The 16,165-nt window shown below is 41.5% G+C and overlaps 1 protein-coding gene across 4 annotated transcripts in view; it reads left to right on the plus strand.

Annotated features, from left to right (window-relative positions):
• The first annotated feature begins 15,438 nt into the window (after positions 1-15,438).
• The window catches only part of LOC133546262 (zinc finger protein 567-like), a 43,318-nt gene continuing 42,591 nt past the window's right edge, over positions 15,439-16,165 (plus strand). For 2 of the 4 annotated variants that reach the window (XM_061892175.1, XM_061892177.1), the window contains exon 1: positions 15,441-15,752. In XM_061892175.1, the coding sequence (XP_061748159.1) occupies positions 15,575-15,752 (178 nt within the window). In that variant the 5' untranslated portion in view covers positions 15,441-15,574. Of the gene's footprint in view, positions 15,753-16,165 lie in introns of all 4 variants that reach the window. The other 2 variants (XM_061892176.1, XM_061892178.1) reach the window with 2 other exon arrangements.

Genomic DNA, 16,165 nt, shown 5'->3' on the forward strand with positions numbered 1-16,165 from the left:
CCTGAAAAACAACCCCACACCATAAATCCTCCTCCACCAAATTTCACACCCGGCACAATGCAGTCCAAAATGTACCGTTCTCCTGTCAACCCCCAAACCCAGACTCGTCCATCAGATTGCCAGATGCAATTCATCATGTGCGATTCATCACTCCAGAGAACGCGTCTCCACTGCTCTAGATTCCAGTAGCGACGTGCTTTACACCACAGCATCCAACGCTTTGCATTGGACTTGGTGATGTATGGCTTAGATGCAGCTGGTCTTCCCTGGAAACGCATTCCACGAAGCCCACTGCGTACTGTACGTGGGCTAATTGGAAGGTCACATGAAGTTTGGAGCTCTGAAGCAACTGACTGTGCAGAAAGTCGGCGACCTCTTTGCACTATGCGCTTCAGCATACGCTGACCCCTCTCTGTCAGTTTATGTGGCCTACCACTTGGTGGCTGAGTTGCTGTTGTTCCCAAACTCTTCCATTTTCCTATAACAAAGCCGAGAGTTGACTTTGGAATATTTAGGGGGGAGGACCTTTCGCGACTGGATTTGTTGCACAGGTGGCATCCTATGACAGTTCCACGCTGGAAATCACTGAGCTCTTGAAAGCGGCCCATTCTTTCACAAATGTTTGTAGAAACAGTCTCCATGCCCAAGTGCTTGATTTTATACCCCTGTGGCCGGACCAAGTGATAAGGACACCTGATTCTGATCATTTGGATGGGTGGCCAAATACGTTTGGCAATATAGTGTATTTTGTATGTAAGAAACAATGTGACTAAAACATTCATGACATGTCAATTTGATTATTATTACCAATTGTAATTACATGAATACAAACAACGCATATATATATGTTTTCTGCTTTCCATATGAGTTAAAAAATTGTGTTAGATGTAAATATAAACGGAATGCAAGGATTTGCAAATCATTTTCAACCCATATTCAGTTGAATATGCTACAAAGACAACATATTTGATGTTCAAACTGATAAACAGTTGTTGTTTTTTTGCAAATAATCATTAAATTTTGAATTTGATGCCAGCAACACGTGACAAAAAAGTTGGGAAAGGTGGCAATAAATACTGATAAAGTTGAGGAATGCTCATCAGACACTTATTTGGAACATCCCACAGGTGTGCAGGCTAATTAGGAACAGGTGGGTGCCATGATTGGGTATAGAAACAGCTTCCCAAAAAATGCTGTCTTTCACAAGAAAGGATGGGGCGAGGTACACCCCTTTGTCCACAACTGCGTGAGCAAATAGTCAAACAGTTTAAGAACAACGTTTCTCAAAGTGCAATTGCAAGAAATTTAGGGATTTCAACATCTACGGTCCATAATGTCATCAAAAGGTTCAGAGAATCCGGAGAAATCACTCCACGTAAGCGGCATGGCCGGAAACCAACATTGAATGACCGTGACCTTCAATCCCTCAGACGGCACTGTATCAAAAACTGACATCAATCTCTAAAGGATATCACCACATGGGCTCAGGAACACTTCAGAAAACCACTGTCACAGTTGGTCGCTACATCTGTATGTGCAAGTTAAAGCTCTACTATGCAAAGTGAAAGCCATTTATCAACAACATCCAAAAACGCCGCTGGCTTCTCCGGGGCGGAGATCATCTAAGATGGACTGATGCAAAGTGGAAAAGTGTTCTATGGTCTGACGCGTCCACATTTCTAATTGTTTTTGGAAATATTCGACATTGTGTCATCCTGACCAACGGGGAAGCGAACCATTCAGACAGTTATCGAGGCAAAGTTCAAAAGCCAGCATCTGTGATAGTATGGGGGTGCATTAGTGCCCAAGGCATGGGTAACTTACACATCTGTGAAGGCACCATTAATGCTGAAAGGTACATACAGGTTTTGGAACAACATATGCTGCCATCTAAGCACCGTCTTTTTCATGGACGCTCCTGCTTATTTCAGCAAGACAATGCCAAGCCACATTCAGCACGTGTTACGACAGCGTGGCTTCGTAAAAAAAAGAGTGCGGGTACTTTCCTGGCCCGCCTGCAGTCCAGACCTGTCTCCCATCGAAAATGTGTGGCGCATTATGAAGCATAAAATACAACCCCGGACTGTTGAACGAATGAAGCTCTACATAAAAAATTAATGGGAAATAATTCCACTTTCAAAGCTTCAACAATTAGTTTCCTCAGTTCCCAAACGTTTATTGAATGTTGTTAAAAGAAATGGTGATGTAACACAGTGGTGAACATGCCCTTTCCCAACTACTTTGGCACGTGTTGCAGCCATAAGATTATAAGTTAATTATTATTTGCAAAAAAAAAATTAAGTTTATGAGTTTGAACATCAAATATCTTGTCTTTGTAGTACATTTAATTGAATATGGGTTGAAAAGGATTTGCAAATAATTGTATTCCGTTTACATCTAACACAATTTCCCAACTCATATGGAAACGGGGTTTGTATTTTGGGTTCCTTCTCACAAAAGATACAGGCTGGGGTGCAAACCCATAATGTCCCGGGTGCCGTCTTTCCAAGCTGCCAACTGTCCCCCCCCCATCCTACTGGAAAGACAGTTAGCAGCTCGGGAAGACGGCACCCGGGACATTATGGGTTTGCACCCCAGCCTGTGTCTTTCGTGAGAAGAACCCAAGTCAAGCTTCGGACAGCCATACTGAGAAATTCCCCACAGGAGATCCCAAGAGGGTGTGAGGTTAAGATCTCCAATCGGACGGACTCAAGGTTAACGACCCCCGCCAACGAAACATGACATGTATCTGCGGCGAGCTGTGCGGAAATCAATGTGGCTTAAGAATCTATCAGGCCAGGATGAAATGTTTGGAGCGGGAGAGCGAGGTTCAACGCACAGGTTCTGGACAGGACACACCCCACAGATCCCAGTCCTTCCGCGCACCGGAGTCTCTCAATCCCAGCAGAATAGTTCCACAGCAGCGGATTAAATGGCCCTGCAGGCAAAGAGACGGAGCGAGTGGCTGCCGTTTGATGAGGACGTGTCCAACATCATCCAAGCCACAGTCAAAGGAGGGACACAAGCAGGGACTTGATCACCCTCATAGACATTTCAAAAGTAGATGCAGCATTGGCTGATGTGATGTGAGAAATTGGGCCGCCATCTTGAAGTGGTGATGAAGAGCCGGCGAGCAGCCTAAACTGACAGTTGACAGGTAGAAAACAAAGATGCCGGGCTGTTATTCAGCCTTTTCCTGCTCAAATGAGCGGACTGTTGAAAATAGGAATCGAGGGATTACTTTTCACGAGAAAGACTTAAAGGCCTACTGAAACCCACTACTACCGACCACGCAGTCTGATAGTTTATATATCAATGATGAAATATTAACATTGCAACACATGCCAATACGGCCTTTTTATTTTACTAAATAGCAATTTTAAATTTCCCGGGAGTTTCTTGTTGAAAACGTCGTGGAATGCTGACGTGTACGAGTGACGTCACGGACTGTTAGGAAATATTAGCGCTGCGCACACACACAGCTAAAAGTCGTCTGCTTTAATCGCATAATTACACAGTATTTTGGACATCTGTGTTGCTGAATCTTTTGCAATTTGTTCAATCAATAATGGAGGAGTCAAAGTAGAAAGATGGAGTTGGGAAGCTTTAGCCTTTAGCCACACAAACACACGGTGATTCCTTGTTTAAAATTCCTGGAGGTGAAGCTTTCCTATGGATCAGAGCGGTCAACCGAACATGGATCCCAACCAAATGTCAACCAGCAGTTTTCGGTGAGAAAATTGTGGTGAAAAGTCGCCACTTACCAGAGATCAGCTGAGCTTGTGCCGTCCATACAGCTGCCGTCGACTTCCATTAGACACTGGCCTCAAGACACCCGTGGACACACCCTTCCGACAATCAGGTAATATTAAACTCACTAAAACACTAGCAACACAATAGAAAGATAAGGGATTTCCCAGAATTTTCCTAGTAAATGTGTCTAAAAACATCTGAATCCGTCCCAATGCAATCGCGTTTTTTTTTTTTAACTTGATTTTTTTTTTTCTAGCCCGTCGCTATCAATATCCTCAAACACAAATCTTTCATCCTCGCTCAAATTAATGGGGAAATTGTCGTTTTCTTGGTCCAAATAGCTATTTTAGTTGGAGGCTCCCATTAAAAACAATGTGAGGATGTGAGGAGCCATCAACGGGTGACGTCATTGTCTGCGACTTCCGGTAAAGGCAAGGCTTTTCTGTTAGCGACTAAAAGTTGCGAACTTTATCGTGGATGTTCTCTACTAAATCCTTTCAGCAAAAATATGGCAATATCACGAAATGATCAAGTATGACACATAAAATGGACCTGCTATCCCCGTTTAAATAAGAAAATCTAATTTCAGAAGGCCTTTAACATTCACATACTATTAAGTTCTATTTTGTGATAATGATATAGCCACAGAGTTGAGAAGGCGCAAAGATCTTCAATAGTACTGAAATCGTAGCCGCTAGCAAACAAGAGTATGACCATAATATAACTGCTTGTCAATGAAATTATCCATCCATCCATTTTCTACCACGTGTCTCGTTCGGGGTCGCGGGGGGTCGCTGGAGCCTATCTCAGCTACAATCGGGTGGAAAGCGGTATACACCCTGGACAAGTCGCTACCTCATCACAGGGCCATCACAGATAGACAGACAACATTCACACACTAGGGCCAATTTAGTGGTGCCAATCAACCTATCCCCAGGTGCATGTCTTTGGAGGTGGGAGGAAGCCGGAGTACCCGGGGGGAACCCACGCAGTCACGAGGAGAACATGCAAACTCCACACAGAAACATCCTGAGCCCGGGATTGAACCCAGGACAACTCAGAACCTTCATATTGTGAGGCACATTCACTAACCCCTCCTCTACCATGCTGCCCTCAATAAAATTAATTAAATTTAAAAAAGTCATACTTGAATAACATTGTTGAAATAAATGATGAAGATAAAGATACAAAAATTCACCAACCGCCACTGATTATGATGCATTCTCTGTTGTGATCCGGTTCCCAGATCACATCTCTAGTTTATGTTTGTATCCTTTTTTGTGTTTTGATAATTTCTGGACTCTGCCGATCCCATTGTTTGAGCACTTCCTAGTTTATATTCATCACCATGGCGACTTCATTTGTTCCACCTGCCCTGTCTTTGATTATTGTTGTTGTATTTAAGACTGCCTTCTACCTTAGTTCTTTCTAGACGTTTTGTTTGTTCCATGCAACAGTTGCGTGAGTAATTCTCCTTTTGTATGTACTCAGCTAAGTCATAACTTAGCTTCCGCGCGCTCGGCACGCGCTTTTATGGACTTTTCAACTCGGCTCTTGCTAACTGTTAGCATTTAGCTTCTCGTGCTAAGACACGCCTTTGTTTTGCCTCTTTGTCAAGTGTTACCTTCAATCCTGCTTGCTCCAGTCCTGTAGCATCTGGGGTTGACAACTCACGCGCTTCCAAAATGCGTCGCGCACGCAACATTCTCATATTAGGCAAAGTATAAGAAACTACTTTCTTAACAGTATAATTGTAACCAGGAATAAGTCTTCAATAACAATATTAAAATACTGACATTGTTGGGTTAAACGGAATTTGGTTTTATTATGAATCCAGTGAAAAACATTGGTGGTTTTATCTGATATAAAGACTTTCAGGTGTTTATGTATATTTATGTTTAAGTATTTGGCAGACACTTGTTTCCAAAGCAACTTACATAAAAAATAAATGTAAAACAATCACTGTAAACATCATCATTTAAGGGACCAATGTAATACAAAATGTCAATATAAAGTGTCAACACAGAATAAACTCTCTGCTGCTGCAGCAACCGAGATACAGTCTATAGGTCCGTAAGATATATCGATATCTAATGTATTCATACATTGTTTATGTAGGATATACGCATGTATATATATAACCTAATCATATTGTTTCTTCAACTTAAAAATAACTGACCGTTTCTTTCCCCCTTTTCTTGGATTATATTCCCAGTTTTGATTTCAGAGGTCTGGTCACTTATAGCATATAAGAATATTCTATTACTGTTAAGCAAACTATGAACAATAAAACACGCCAAAACATGTATCCTTTATCATAGCTACACGTATGACGAAAAAAATGTGTGAAAATTTGTGGTATTCTGTGAGGTAAAAAGAACTAAATACGCTGCCAAATAAATTGCACTGAGTGGAGCGGATCACCACTCCAAGATGGCGGCCCCGCGTCTCGTCAGCGCTAGTAGGCAGCAGCGTTGGATGCTGCCTACCCTTATAAGATGTCTATGATCACCATGGCTGGGTTGCCTGGACGAGGGTGTCTGATGTTGCGAGACAACACCCGATGAATCAAGGATACATCACTGATGATGTGTCCCAGTGCATCCAGGAGATGTATCTTTTAAGTTAAAGGCCTACTGAAATGAGATTTTCTTATTTAAACAGGAATAGCAGGTCCATTCTATGTGTTATACTTGATCATTTCGCGATATTTCCATATTTTTGCTGAAAGGATTTAATAGAGAACATCGACGATAACGTTCGCAACTTTTGGTCGCTAATAAAAAAGCCTTGCCTTTACCGGAAGTAGCAGACGATGTGCGCGGGACGTCACGGGTTGTAGGGCTCCTCACATCCTCACATTGTTTATAATGTGAGCCTCCAGCAGCGAGAGCTATTCGGACCGAGAAAGCGACCAATTCCCCATTAATTTGAGCGAGGATGAAAGATCTGTGGATGAGGAAATTTAGAGTGAAGGACTAGAAAGAAAAAAAAAGGCGATTGCAGTGAGAGCGATTCAGATGTTTTTAGACACATTTACTAGGATAATTCTAGGAAATCCTTTATCTGCCTATTGTGTTGCTAGTGTTTTTTTTATTTAAATACTACCTGATAGGGGTGTGGCAACGGGTGTGTTGATGGGTGTGTGGAGGGAAGTGTTGAGGGAAGTCACGAAGCTGCAGCAGGACAGAAGCTCCGCTGATCTCCGGTAAGAGGCGACTTTTCACCACAATTTTCTCTCCAAAAACTGCCGGTTGACATGTAGTCGGGATCCATGTTCGCTTGACCGCTCTGATCCATAGTAAAGCTTCATCTCCGGGAATTTTAAACAAGGAAACCCCGTGTGTTTGTGTGGCTAAAGGCTAAAAGCTTCCCACCTCCATCTTTGTACTTTGACTTCTCCATTATTAATTGAAAAAATTGCAAAAAATTCAGCAACACAGATGTCCAAAATACTGTGTAATTTTGCGATGAAAAGAGACGACATTTAGCTGTAATTGGTGGTGGGTTAATATGTCTCCTCCAACCAACAACGTCACAAACATTCCGCAATGTTTTCAACAGGAAACTCCGCGGGAAATTTAAAATTGTAATTTAGTGAACTAAAAAGGCCGTATTGGCATGTGTTGCAATGTTAATATTTCATCATTGATATATAAACTATCAGACTGCGTAGTCGGTAGTAGTGGGTTTCAGTAGGCCTTTAAGTAAGTGTGACAAGGAAATTAGGCAATAAATACTAACCTTTTGAAAGCAGTTTAATAGCGCAGCAAACATACAAGAAATAAATGCAGTTGAACAAACTAACACCAAGTACAGAAGTCAGCAAATAATGAGAAAAAAATTTTTACCAGGTAAAAAAAAGAAAAGAAAAAAAAAATCACACCTGACAGTCGGTAGGTGAATTAAAAAAAAAGACTAACCAAGGAGGAAGAGCTGCTTCTGTTTTCAGTACAGACCATGTAAACATTTTCAATAAAGTGTAAGGCCTGAGAAAACAAGCGTCTGAAACCTTTTTTTTTTTCAAGACAACATAATAACTATGTTTAACGAGAAAAAACATTTCCAAATGGTTCAACAAAAAGGTCAGCTATTTAAGAAAGATAAAATCGTTGTTTATCAAGTTCCCGTGACAACACTGATTAACAACAGAAGTACTGTTGCTTCCTGTTTTTGTCAGTGGCTGCAGTTGTGGTTAACACATTTGAATTGTAATTATTACAAGTTTCCAATCCGACATAGCTCGCTTGGTAATGATAAGCAAGTACGAGTTGCCCGTGTAACTCTTCTGCCATCCAATCTTGAATTTGTAAACTAAGATAAGAAAAAATAACTAGAAAAGGCAATTCCTGGAGGAATTGCGTGTGGACGCGCCAATGCTGAAATTGAATTAAAATGCTGACAGAATGTGGTATGAATGTAAGAATAGTTTGAATGGTTTGAATGTTGAAAAGCTGACGCTGAACTAAAATGCTAATGGAATGTATGATGAATGTAGAAATGGTTTAAATGTTGAATTCATTTAAACGCTGAAATGGTTTGAATGTTGCCATAGTTTGAATGTTGAAGAGTTTGAATTTCCAGGGGAACCGGAATTTAGTTTGGAACTCTGGAAAGTGCTAGTTTGAATGTCCAGCATGAGTATTCTTCTTCCTCCGAACACGACGAGTTGAGTTTATACCAAAAAGTTCTATTTTGGTTTCATCTGACCACGTGACATTCTCCCAATCCTCTGCTGTATCATCCATGTATCCATTTTGGTATAAACTCAACTCGTCGTGTTTGGAGGAAGAAGAATACTGAGTTGCATCCCAAGAACACCACACCTACTGTGAAGCATGGGGGTGGAAACATCATGCTTTGGGGCAGTTTTTCTGCTAAGGGGACAGGACGATTGATCCGTGTTAAGGAAAGAATGAATGGGGCCATGTATCGTGAGATTTTGAGCCAAAACCTCCTTCCATCAGTGAGAGCTTTGAATGGTTGACCAAATACTTATTTTCCACCATAATTTACAAATAAATTCTTTAAAATTCCTACAATGTGAATTCCTGGATTTGTTTTTTCACATTCTGTCTCTCACAGTTGAAGTGTACCTATGATGAAAATTACAGACCTCTGTCATCATTTTAAGTGGGAGAACTTGCACAATCGGTGGCTGACTAAATACTTTTTCGCCCCACTGTATCAGCCGATAATATCGCCAGGCCGATATTATCGGACATCTCTAGTTGAAACCAAATATAATCACCGGAATCAGATATTTACGGATGGATCCAAGGACCCAGAGAACAAGACCAGGTCATCAACCACCCTTTTCCAAGACGGTGCTGCTCTAGTGGCTGCTGGTGGCAGGAGCTCTGTGTCTGGTAGTAATAATAATAATAATAATAATAGATTAGATTTTATATAGCACTTTTCTATTAGATACTCAAAAAGCTCACAGAAAAGTGAGAAGCCATCATTCATTCACACCTCGTGGTGGTAAGCTACATTTGTATCCACAGTTGCCCTGGGGAAGACTGACGGAAGCAAGCCCGACCACCATCTGTCATCCATTCATCATTCATTCACCAGTGTGAGCGGCACCGGGGGCAAGGGTGGAGTGTCCTACCCAAGGACACAACGGCAGCTATTTGGATGTCAAGAGGCAGCGAGCAAACCTGCAACCCTCAGGTTTCTGGCAAGACAGCTCTACCCACTACGCCATGCCTTTCGTGACTTCTGCGGGGCTTTTTTGTGAACTTCTGGATCGGCCTCCCGGGAGCATTTTGGCCAAGGAGACCAGCTGCTGGGTCTCTGCCACACCAGAGTCCGTTTGGAGAGACTGGAGTAGAGGAGATGCAGGTGAAGAGACAGGGCTGCGGCGCTGGGACGGACAAGCTTCACAGTGTCTTAGCTGAATGAGCAGGTTATCGGACTCCTCAGTCCCCTTGGACGCATCCTCGCTCATCCATGCGGATTGGACACTGGCCAAGAGTTGGTGGAGTCGGCTCTCTTGGTTGCTTTGTTGGGTCTGCTCCTGTCTCTGGCCATGCTCCCCCCACCCCAGCAGACGATGACGTGGAACACCACAGAGTCCACCATAGTGTGTTTGGGTGTTGAAATTATATTTTTCTTTGGTTGCGTGTTTATGCACGGTGCAATGGTGTGTGTGCGCAATATATATTATTGGTTGATTTTTGTTGTTGTTGTTTTACTTTTGTGACTGTGTGCAGAAGTGGCACTGCTGGAGTGGCAGCTGGTTGCATCAGCTCTGCTCTTTTTATGTCATTATTGTCCTTTGTGTTCTTTGATGTTTCCCTCTTACACACATGTTTATGTGTGCTATGGCTATGAGTTTTTTTCCCCTTGGCCTCAGTCTAGACCCCCCCCCCCTCTCCAGGGGCCCAGGCTTTGACCGAATTTACTTTAAGGAAACATCAAATGATCCATCCATCTTCTTCTGCTTATCCGAGGTCGGGTCGTGGGGGCAGCAGCCTAAGCAGGAACGCCCAGACTTTCCTCTCCCTTCCTGGGGAATCCCGAGGCATTCTCAGGCCAGTCAGGAGACATAGTCTTCCCAACGTGTCCTGGGTCTTCCCCGTGGCCTCCTACCGGTCGGACGTGCCCAAGGAGGTGTTGGGTTGGCATCCTGACCACCTCATCTGGCTCCTCTCGATGTGGAGGAGCAGCAGCTTTACATTGAGTTACTCCCGGATGGCAGAGCTCCTCACCCTATCTCTAAGGAAGAGCCCCGCAACCCGGTGGAGGAAACTCATTTCGGCCGCTTGTACCCGTGATCTTGTCCTTTAGGTTATAACCCAAAGCTCATGACCATAGGTGAGGATGGGAACGTAGATCGACCGGTAAATACAGAGCTTCGCCTTCCGGCTCAGCTCCTTCTTCACCACAACGGAGTAATACAGCGTCGGCATTACTGAAGACGCCGCACTGATCCGCCTGTCGATGTCACGATCCACTCCTCCCTCACTCGTGAACAGGACTCCGAGGTACTTAAACTCTTCCACTTGGAGCAGTGTCTCCTCCCCAACTCTGAGATGCCACCCCACCCTTTTCCAGGAGAAAACCATGGACTCGAACTTGGAGGTGCTGATTCACATTTTGGTCGCTTCACACTCGGCTGCGAACCCATCAGAATCAGAATCAGAATAGTTTTTATTGCCATTGTTTGAGAACGGGTTCACAAACTAGGAATTTTTCTTGGTGCAATCGTGCAACATAAAAGACATATAAGACAGAATAGGTAATAAAATGAGCTGTAAGTGAGCTATTTTTTTCCAAGATGGCGCTGCTGTAGTGGCTGCTGTAGGCAGGAGCTCTGTGCTCTTGTGTCATCCTTTTGTGTTTCCCTCTTGTTTTCATGTGTTATTATATTTTTTTGCATTTTGGTCAGGGACACTTTGGGACTGTGTGACAAGGGGTGGCACTTTCGTGACCTCTGTGGTGCTTTTTTTGTGGACTTCTGGATCTGCCTCCCGGGAGCCTTTTGGCCATGGAGACCAGCTGCTGGGTCTTTGCCACACCGGAGTCGGTTTGGAGGGACCGGAGGAGATGCGGATGAGGGGACAGGGCTGCGGAGCTAACAATGAGCGCTGGGACGGAGAGTCTTCGCGGTGTCTTGGCTGGGTGAGCAGGTGTCGGACACCTCAGTCACCTTGGACGTATCCTCGCTCATCCATGCGGACTGCACACTGGCCGAGAGTGGAGTCAGCTGTCTTGGTTGCTTTGTTGGGTCTGCTCCTGTCTCTGGCCATGCTCCATCCACCCCAGCAGACGATGGCGTGGAACACCGCAGAGGCCACCACAGTGGATATGTTTCTTTTACTTTTTATTCATAGCTAGTATGTAGAAGTGTCTGGTTGTATCTGCTGCTTTAATGTCTTTAATGTCCTTTGTGTTCTTTGATGTTTGATGTTTCCCTCTTACACACATGTAAGAGGGATGTGTTCTATGGCTATGAGTTGTTGTTTTTTTTCCCTTGGCCTCAGTCTGCACCCCCTCTTCAGGGCCCAGGCTAAGACTGATTTTTTTATTTTATTTTAAACTTCTATTTACCTGTTTACCTGTATCTCATCTTTTTTGTAAGGGGCGCTGGAAGCCGGCAGACCCGTCAGCGATCCTGTTCTGTCTCCCTGTAATGTTTGTCTAACCTTGAATGAGATTGTGCTGAAAATTTCAATTTTCCTGAAGGAACTCTCCTGACGGAATAAATAAAGTACTATCTAATCTAATCTAATCTAATCAGATCTTGTTCTTGTTCATGTGTCTGATGGCCGAAGGGAGAAAAAAACTGTTCAGGTGATCTTGGCCAGATGAAGCCATCAGGACCGCATCATCTGCAAATAGCAGACACCTAATCCCCCATGGATCAATAAAGTACTTTATATTCTATTGTATTGTATTCTATTCTATTCTATTCTATTGTAATCATGCAGCTACCAAACCGGAACCCCTCAACGCCTTGACTGCGTCTAGAAATTCTGTGCATAAAAGTTATGAACAGAATGGGTGACAAAGGAAGGAAACATCAAGTGATAATGATCAGAATAAAGATTGGGCATAGTTATTTAAATGATTGGTTGTTTTTAATTGGAAAACGTGTGAACAATGGATAGTATTAGAAACAATGTATAGCAGGGGTCACCAACGCGGTGCCCGCAGGCACCAAATAGCCCGTAAGGACCAGATAAGTAGCTCGCTGGCTTGTTCTAAAAATAGCTCAAATAGCAGTACTTACCAGTAAGCTGCCTCTATTTTTTAAATTTTATTTATTTACTAGCAAGCTGGTCTCGCTTTGCTCGACATTTTTAATTCTAAGAGAGACAAAACTCAAATAGAATTTGAAAATCCAAGAAAATATTTTAGATTTAGGTTTATTGGTCCCTGTTGGGGAAATTCATTTTCACTGACGTACATTTAAACATATAGACATTACACATCACAAAAGAAAAATAACAAAAAGACATCATAAATGACCGACACATTTACAGGTTTTATCAGACGGGTTGGCCGGGCCTGCTGTTCAGGGCGGCTATAGCTGTAGGGATAAGGCTTTTCCTGAGGCTTGGTGTTACTTCACAGCGAGGCTCGATGTAGCAGGAGTTCATCTCGGCTGTAGGTGAGTAGCCGGTCGTTGGTGTCGGGCTGTAGTGCGAGGCTATCGCAAATGAGTGATAAGATTGTGAGAAAGGGGGCGATCACCTTGTAACTTGTCATAACTGATCCGTCTGACTTTTGCCTACATACAATGTGACGGTTACACGTAAAGCACGGACATAAACATACATCAGACACTAGACATAGGGTACGGTCAGTACTGATGCTGCAGAGCATGTGCCATCTTGGCTTCAATCAGACATTATTGCGGATTTAAAGGCCTACTGAAATGAGATTTTCCTATTTAAACGGGGATAGCAGGTCCATTTTATGTGTCATGCCTGATCATTTCGCTATATTGCCATATTTTTGCTTAAAGTATTTAGTAGAGAACATCCACGATAAAGTTTGCAACTTTCGGTGTTAAGAGAAAAGCCCTGCCTCTACCAGAAGTCACAGACGATGACGTCACATGTTGATGGCTCCTCACATAGTGACATTATTTTTAATGGGAGCCTCCAACAAAAAGTGCTATTCAGACCGAGAAAACGACAATTTCCCCATGAATTTGAGCGACAATGAAAGATTTGTGTTTGAGGATATTGATAGCGATGGACTACAAGAAAAAAAAATATTTAAAAAAATAAGTTAAATTAAAAAAGGCGATTGCATTGGGACGGATTCCGATGTTTTTAGACACATTTACTAGGATAATTCTGGGAAATCCCTTATCTTTCTATTGTGTTGCCAGTGTTTTAGTGAGTTTAACTGTACCTGATAGTCAGAAGGGTGTCTCCACGGGTGTGTTGACGTGCAGTGTCTCAGGGGAGTCGACGGCAGCTATGGATGGCACAAGCTCAGCTTTTCTCCGGTAAGAACTGACTTTTTAACCACAATTTTCTCACCGAAACCTGCTAGTTGACATTTGGTAGGGATCCATGTTCCCTTGACCGCGCTCTGATCCATAGGAAAGTTTCACCTCCAGGAATTTTAAACAAGGAATCACCGTGTGTTTGTGTGGCTAAAGGCTAAAGCTTCCCAACTCCATCTTTCTACTGTGACTTCTCCAATATTAATTGAAAAAATTGCAAAAGATTCAGCAACACAGATGTCCAAAATACTGTGTAATTATGCCGTTAAAGCAGACGACTTTAAGCTGTGTGTGTGTGCAGCGCTCATATTTCCTTAAAATCTGTGACATCTTGCATACACGTCATCATTACACGACGTTTTCAAGACGAAACTCCCGGGAAATTTAAAATTGCAATTTAGTAAACTAAAAAGGCCGTATTGGCATGTGTTGCAATGTTAATATTTCATCATTGATATATAAACTATCTGACTGCGTGGTCGGTAGTAGTGGGTTTCAGTAGACCTTTAAAGACTTGGTTTTCATTTGTTTAAATAAATTCATTTATTTTTTTACTTTGCTTCTTATAACTTTCAGAAAGACAATTTTAGAGAAAAAATACAACCTTAAAAATGATTTTAGGATTTTTAAACACATACCTTTTTACCTTTTAAATTCCTTCCTCTTCCTTCCTGACAATTTAAATCAATGTTCAAGTTTTTTGTTTTTACTGTAAAGAATAATAAATAAGTTTTAATTTAATTCTTCATTTTAGCTTCAGTTTTTTTGACGATGAATATTTGTGAACTATTTCTTCAAACTTATTATGATTAAAATTCAAAAAAACTTTTCTGGCAGATCTAGAAAATCTGTAGAATCAAATTTGAATATTATTTCAAAGTCTTTTGAATTTCTTTTAAAATTTTTGTTCTGGAAAATCTAAAAGAAATAATGATTTGTCTTTGTTGGAAATATAGCTTGGTCCAATTTGTTATACATTATAACAAAGTGCAGATTGGATTTTAACCTATTTAAAACATGTCATCAACATTCTAAAAAATAATCTTAATCAGGAAAAATTACTAATGATGTTCCATAAATTATTTTTTTATTTTTTTCAAAAATATTTGAATTAGCCAGTTTTTCCATTCATTTTTTTCGGTTGAATTTTGAATTTTAAAGAGTCGAAATTGAAGATAAACTATGTTTCAAAACTTTATTTTCATTTTTTTTCGTGTTTTCTCCTCTTTTAAACCGTTCAATTAAGTGTTTTTTGTTTCATAATTTATTCTCTACCAAAAAACCTTCCGTAAAATGACGGAATGACAGACAGAAATACCCATTTTTTTCTATATAAGGATTTATTTATTAAAGGTAAATTGAGCAAATTGGCTATTTCCGGCAATGTATTTAAGTGTGTATCAAACTGGTAGCCCTCCGCATTAATCAGTACCCAAGAAGTAGCTCTTGGTTTCATAAAGGTTGGTGACCCCTGATGTATAGTATTAGAAACAATAAAACACGTTTTTTTTGTCATGTAATAAATATAATATAGAAAGACTAACCATGACTAAAAAACTGAAGGTACTGGAACATGATAAATCTTGCAGACTCTGAAAATCTAAGGGAAATTGTATGGGAATTTTTGAACAATACTGGACTCAAGGAAAGATGGTCATTTAATTATTAAATGAAACTGAAGATGGCAGTAATGCCCCACAGATCGATGCCAGCTGCCGTAAAACAGAAAAGAAGAAGAAGATGCGGCGCATGCGCGAAAAAATCGAATGACACGGCCGTTAGCATTTTAGCATGCATTTTAGCATTTAGCATTTCTAAAGTTTGTTAGTGTGCTCGCCACAAGACACCAAAATGTTGAAAGAGTTGGTAAAAGAGCGACTAATGGCGGCAGCTGATGAAATATTCGCGCTGTTTGAAAGCACGATAACGTCGTACGAGGAGGAACTTTCTCGAACGAGAGAGGAGAAGGAGCAACATCGACAACAACTGGAAGCTGCTCGCAAAACTCAAATTGTGCTACACGTTGAAGGTATTTTTTACACTTTCATTATCCTCATACTTCATCTTATACACGTTATGTCGCTAATGTGCAAAACAATATGAAAGAGTTTGAAATTTAGTCGATTTTGAGTTGGATATTCAATATCCAACGAGGCCGACTGATTATTACAAATGTCTTGTGAAAATAAGGGTATTTTAAGGTAATTAATGCATTTATTGTTCAAGCCCGTGTAAAGTACCCTAAATCTTTAGACATTATTACCGAAAATAACGTCTAACTTTACACCGAGTGCGTCTTCGATCCTCCATTTGGACATCGCTGTGTGGAGTGTGTAATATTCCTAGGTACTACGATCTCCGATCGGTCCCTGAAGTATGCACACGTGTGATTGGCCCACGTGAAGTGTGACGTAAATTATTTATATATATATATATATATAT

This window comes from Nerophis ophidion, linkage group LG29, assembly GCF_033978795.1.
Source record: "Nerophis ophidion isolate RoL-2023_Sa linkage group LG29, RoL_Noph_v1.0, whole genome shotgun sequence".
NCBI classification, from domain to species: domain Eukaryota; kingdom Metazoa; phylum Chordata; class Actinopteri; order Syngnathiformes; family Syngnathidae; genus Nerophis; species Nerophis ophidion.